Source organism: Pristis pectinata, chromosome 1 (genome assembly GCF_009764475.1).
Source record: "Pristis pectinata isolate sPriPec2 chromosome 1, sPriPec2.1.pri, whole genome shotgun sequence".
NCBI lineage: Eukaryota > Metazoa > Chordata > Chondrichthyes > Rhinopristiformes > Pristidae > Pristis > Pristis pectinata.
The window spans coordinates 129,499,597-129,505,596 of record NC_067405.1 but is presented as its reverse complement, the minus strand read 5'-3'; the positions used below and the strand labels follow the sequence as shown (position 1 = coordinate 129,505,596).

The following is a 6,000-nucleotide window of genomic DNA, read 5'->3' as shown; positions in this document are numbered from 1 at the left end:
ACGTGCTGCTGCACTGCCACCTTCGCCCACAGTGCACTGACGTGCTGCTGCACTGCCACCTTCGCCCACAGTGCACACTGACGTGCTGCTGCACTGCCACCTTCACCCTGTGCACACTGACGTGCTGCTGCACTGCCACCTTCGCCCACAGTGCACTGACGTGCTGCTGCACTGCCACCTTCGCCCACAGTGCACTGACGTGCTGCTGCGCTGTCACGTCTGCCCGGGGCATACTGACTTACTCTGCGTTGCCGCCTCGTACTCCCGGTGACGTCGCCGCCGGCTGGAGTCGCCACTCCCTCCTTTGTGACGACGGAGTACGGATCAGGTGACCGCGGGCTGCCCCCTTGGTACCGCGGCCATGGCTGCACCGGCCCGAGCCCCGACGGCGGGGCTCTTCCTCCTGTGTTGCGCCGCGTTGGCGGGGGCCGCCGTCTACGTGCTGCACGACGAGGGAGGTCTGGGCCCGGAGTTTGATGGCATCGGCGGCCTGAGCGGCGGTGGGGTAAGTCAGTGCTGCGAGGGGGAAACGGTGCAAGGAGAAAGGAGGACGTTCAGCCCGTCATGTCAGTGCCAGCCCCTGGGCAGAGCAAGGCCCTTGCCCTGCCAGTATCCCCTTTGTATGCAATCACCTGCTGTGGCTGAAGGTGGTCTATCAAAGTCCACTTCCTGCATTGCATTTCACACCACAGGTTATTTCACCGTAAAGCAACAATTTCACAAGGCTGGTTGTTTCTGCGTTAACTCACACTCTGCAATATTGAAACATTAGTTAGGTTTTGTTTTTAGAAAAACAAGTCCTGCACAGGGCATGGTCGTCGCTATCAAGCCCAGTATTTATTGTCCCTTTCCAAATGCCCACGTGAGTTGTGCCCACAGCATCTCCTATGGGCCTGAACTGGTAAGAACAGTAGATTTCCTACCCTAAAGTATATCAGTGAACCAACCAGATGTCCTTTCATGTGAAATTGTAAGTTTTATGATCTCCATTGCCAGTATTAGCTTTTTGTTAAATTCCATATTTATTTAACAGCTTAAATTTATATTCCCCAGCTGCTGTAGCAAGATTCAAACTGGCATCTCTGGATAAGTAGTCTGGATTGCTGGTACTAGTGCAGTAACTTAACTGTTACTCTACTGCTTCAGTGCTTGCCATTATTAAAGATTTATATGGACAGTCACATTCAGTGCATACATCTAAAGTAAAATGTGGAAATCAGGAAGGCGCTGTCTGAAACAAAAACATTCAGCAGGTCAGGCAGCATCAGTGGAGAGAGAAACAAAGTCAAAATTTTAAACCAATAAACCATCAGAGAGAAACTGAATCCCTCTCCACAGAAGCTCCATAACCTGCTGAATATTTCTACTACTTTATGTATTTGTTTCAGATTTCCAGCATCTACAATTTTTTCTCTTTTTCTTCTGTTTTACTCCTTGCTATTTTGCTTTTGAAATATAATTTAGCCTTCAGTGAATGCTCCATACACTTTAGATGTGGAACCTCTGGCAAAAGAACAACTGAATATTACAGTGTACTTAGACACTTATGTTGAACAATAATGATCTAATTGCAGTAACTTGGGAATTAAGTGATCTACCTAGCAAATTTTTGGCATTTTCATTTTAAATAATGATTAAGAATTGCACAATTATTTTGTTGTAGGCAACTTCCCGACTTCTTGTCAACTACCAAGAGCCATATCGCAGCCAAATCCTGGACTATTTATTCAAGGTAGGATTTATATTCAATTAGATAAATTGCTGTACTTCAGGGTTGACATTAAGGACGTAGCAAAGTTTGCAATATTTGACCATCTGAAAAGATGATAATGCTATGGATAACTTTCTGTATACAATAAGGGTGTATTTTTTACTGTTCTGATTTAAATAAGTCAGCTCAGTGTCAAACCAAAAAGTGAAGAATCCCATGACTTTATTCAATATAATTATTGTAGAGCTTTGCACTTCTGCATTGACACATGCACATATTTCTCTCCTGGCTAAGAGAGATGAGTTAAAATTTTGTGTGTGAATTCACTGAGGTGCACATTGACAAATTGGTACATAGAGAATCATCATTGGTTGGTTCACAAAACACAAAATTGGCATGCAGGTAGAGCAGGCTGTTGTGGGAAGAGGGTAAAATAGGAGTATAAAAGAATTCTTTCGCATTTTAAGGTTTTCATGGGTTCTTGGTATTTTTAATCTCTGTATTTAAGAAAACATGTTATTTTATGGAGAAAGGTCGCATACAATTGACCAAAGTAAATGGAGTTTAGAAGAACGAGAGATGATCTCACTAAAACAAACAAGTTTAGGGGAGGATTTGATGGTGTAGTTGTCAAGAAGCCATCTTCTATAATTGGGGAGACTGGAACTAGTAGCATTGTTTCAAGATGAGGTGTCTACGGTTTCAGAATGAGTTTAGAAGAAATTCTTTCTGCAAAGAGTTGTGAAACTTTGGAATTCTCTACCCCAGGAATCGATGGTGCATAGTTATTGAGTACATTTAAACCTGAGATTAATAGTTTTTTTTTGTTGCTCAGAAACTGGGAAATTGGACCTGAGGTAGTCAACCAACTTTGCTATTACTGATAGTGGAGCAGACTCAAGGGGCCTTTTGGCTTACCATAATTTCTTGCATTCTTATTGAACACAGTACTGCCTGATTGAAAGTAACATTGTGGCAACCAGTAGCATTAGTTTAATGCTGAACACTACACAGTAATATTGTTCATCAGAATAAATTTTCATGTCCTTACCTAAAATTGCTTGATCAGTGTTTGAGCATTGGGACACTTAGATCTGGCATTTAAATCTTAGCTATTGTGTTAATTGTATAGGGGACCACTAATGTATAGAAGCAAATAATTGCATTATACGAGAAGTTTAAAAGTTAAAATGAAATTTACTTTTATGTTTGTCTCAGTGATTTCGCAGTTTTGAATTTCTTCCAATATTAACTGAGAAAGCAATAAAGTTTGATATGTATTCTGGTGCAACAGATAATTATAACTATTGTTGTATGTTAACATTCATTCATTATTTTGGAACTGAATAGATACTGTTTAGTTTTACTTTGTGATTTTTTTTTTGTTTGTGTTTTGGGAATTGCTTTCCTTGATTCATTTCAATTTTCTATAAAGAAAGCAGTGATGCAGTGGTTGTGAATATTAATGTAAATGTGTCATTTTTGTAACAAACTTTTATCAGTGATAGAGTTAACAGATGCTGCCTGACCTGTTGAGTGTTTCCAGCATTTTCTGGTTTTATTTTGGATTTCCAGAATCTGTAGTTTTTTTTTGCTAATACAGTTAATTTGAATGGTTAAAGCCAGTAAAATTCGATTTTTTTCATACCTCATCAATAGCTGATGTTTGTTTCCTTTTCAAGATGATCCTTGCACCACTCTCATGGAAGCGTTCAACAGGAACAAGTCAGTCACTGTGTGTGTGTTTAGTGTGAAACAAGCAATCACTTAGTTTTATGCTTATTTCTTTCCTCTTTGGGGCAACCCATTTATGTACTGTTAGGTTATCAAGAGTTATAAAAAGCAGCAAGTTTGCTTTGCTTGTAATTTGCAAGAATAAGTAAAATTAATTCCTTTAGTCTGCCTGTGTTTGGGCAAATAGATCTGTTTTGACCAATTGCATATCCCCATTAACTAACCCTTTTCTCCAGGTCTGAAGTATTTTTGGTGACTGCATTTTTTACGGGCAGAAATAAACTCCATTATTTTTTTTTCTAAAGATTGCTATTTCACTCTAAGTTAACTGGGTTTTTGGGATTCTCACTAATGAATCACAAATAGTCACATCACGGAAAGAAGCCATTTGGCCCATTGAGTCCATGCTTGCTCTATGTAGGAGCAATCCAACTGGTCCCATGTCCAATAGTATTGTGAATTCTTTTCTTTCAGATGCTTCTCCGGCTTCCTTTTGAAATACTATAATCGAATATGCCTCCATGACTATCCTGGCATTCCAGATCCTAACCACTCAATGCATAAGAAGTTTTTCCTCATGTTCATTTTGGTTCTTTTGCTAGGGCCCTTCACTCTATGTCCCCTAGTTCTTGAGCCCTATGCCAATGGGAATGTTCCTTTTTATCTGGAGAAATAAAAGACTGCAGATGCTGGAATCTTGATGAAAAACACTATGATGCTGGAGGAACTCAGCAAGCCAGGCAACATTCAAGGAGAAAAGCAGGCAGTCAATGTTTCAGGTCAGGACCCTTCTTCAGGACTGAAGATAGGAAAAGGAGAAGCCCAATATATAGGAGGGAAAAGCAGAGCAGTGATAGGTAGACAAAAGAGGGGAAGTGGGGTGGGCACAAGCTGGCGATAGGTAGATGCAGGTGAGAGATAGTGATGGGCAGGTGCGGGGGAGGAGGGGAGAGCAGATCCACTGGGGGATGGGCCAAAGGTAAGGAGAAAAAGGAAAAAAAATGGGGTAGAAAACTGCATATAACCTTCTTGATTTTAATGTTTTCATCAGATCCCATTGCAATTTCCTTTGTTCCAAAAGAAAACCCCAGTTTCTCCAGTCTATCTGCAGAACTAATGTCCTTTATCTCTAGGATCATCTTAGTAAATCTCTTTTGTACCCTCCCTAAAACCTTTATACTTTTCCAAAAATATGACATTCAGAATTAACAGAATATGCCAGTCATGGTCGAATCAGTGTTCTAGTTTTGTCGTGACTTTTTTGTACTCAATGCCTCTGTTTATGAAACCACTTACCCTGTCCTGCCACTTTCAGTATACAATACACAGATTCTCCCTGGAGTTCACTATTTGTTTCCCTTTTAGAATGAAGCTCCTAGTGCTCCAGGACTGTCTTGTCAAGTTGAGCAGTTTAGGGCTGGAAAGCCTGCAATCATTTGTGTCAATACTGACTTCATTGTATCTATGAGTATTAAGATGTGTTTTCTGAATGTAAAATGGGAACTGACTGCAGCCAATTCCTCAGGAAACTGGGGAATTTTTATATAGGAGGGGCAGTGAATGTGAGCAGATTATGTAAAGGCATGGTTCAGTTTGATAATGTTTTCTTTCCCTGATAAACAGTGCATAGCAGTTGTTTCTAAGCCTTGCTGTGATTAGGAATCCTTTTTAAATGGAATTTACATTTTTTCAATCATTTTGATATTAATACAAAATTAATTGCCTTACCCCTGAAATTTACTCCAGCACATAGAAAGTGTTTTGTGGCAAGGCCATTGCAAACTGTTTTTAACCACAAGCCATGCATTATCTATGAAACCTGTGTATTTGTTTATGTGTATGAGTTTGGGCTATGGAAATTCACCCTTACAGAATTCACAAATTGCTATCCAAAAATTTGAGACACAGAATAAAATTCACTCTCCTGGAATCTATTTGAGAAAGAAAAAAGTAAATAAGTTAACAATTTTTTTTCAACTCGTGTTTCTTGATGTGTGTAGATGATGCGGCATCACACTATGGAAAGTCAGGATAGCCCGTTTGCTAGGAATGCAAAGCCCTCCACCAATAGCAGATCACCTGTTTAGATTTTTTTACTACAAAGTGCTGTCCGTTACTGGTGCTCTTATGATCAGCAGACAAGAACTTTCTTCCCAATTTCCTTTTGGCCACCAATATTTTATTTTCAATTTAAAAGACATTCAAACCCCACTTCTGAGTTAACTTTTAATTTGCCAAACAAGCCAAATAGTGCAGATAATGGAAATCTTTAAATAATAACAGCAAATGTTGAATTTACTCAGCAGGTTGAGCAGGATCTGTGGAGAGGTAAGCAATTAACATTTTAGTTTTGATGAAAGGTCAGTAATCTAAGTTATTAACTTGGAAAGAAAGAAAGACAGATGAGATTAGTTGATAGAAGTAATAATGATGAAGGCAGCAGAACGAGAAATAGGCCTGGAAGAAGTGTCAATGAAATAACCAAATCTACACAAGTTAAAATGTGGTTAAATGAAAGATGAGGGCCTGTTCCTTGATCGTATTGACAGGAAGTC

The 6,000-nt window shown here is 39.7% G+C and overlaps 1 protein-coding gene across 2 annotated transcripts in view; it reads left to right on the top strand.

The window, feature by feature from the left end:
- The first annotated feature begins 241 nt into the window (after positions 1-241).
- LOC127576592 (galactocerebrosidase-like) overlaps positions 242-6,000 on the top strand; it is a 47,016-nt gene continuing 41,257 nt past the window's right edge. For both annotated transcript variants that reach the window (XM_052027177.1, XM_052027168.1), the window contains exons 1-2: positions 242-505; positions 1,664-1,732. In XM_052027177.1, coding sequence (XP_051883137.1) covers positions 362-505; positions 1,664-1,732 — 213 coding nt within the window. In that variant the 5' untranslated portion in view covers positions 242-361. The remainder of the gene's footprint in view (positions 506-1,663; positions 1,733-6,000) is intronic.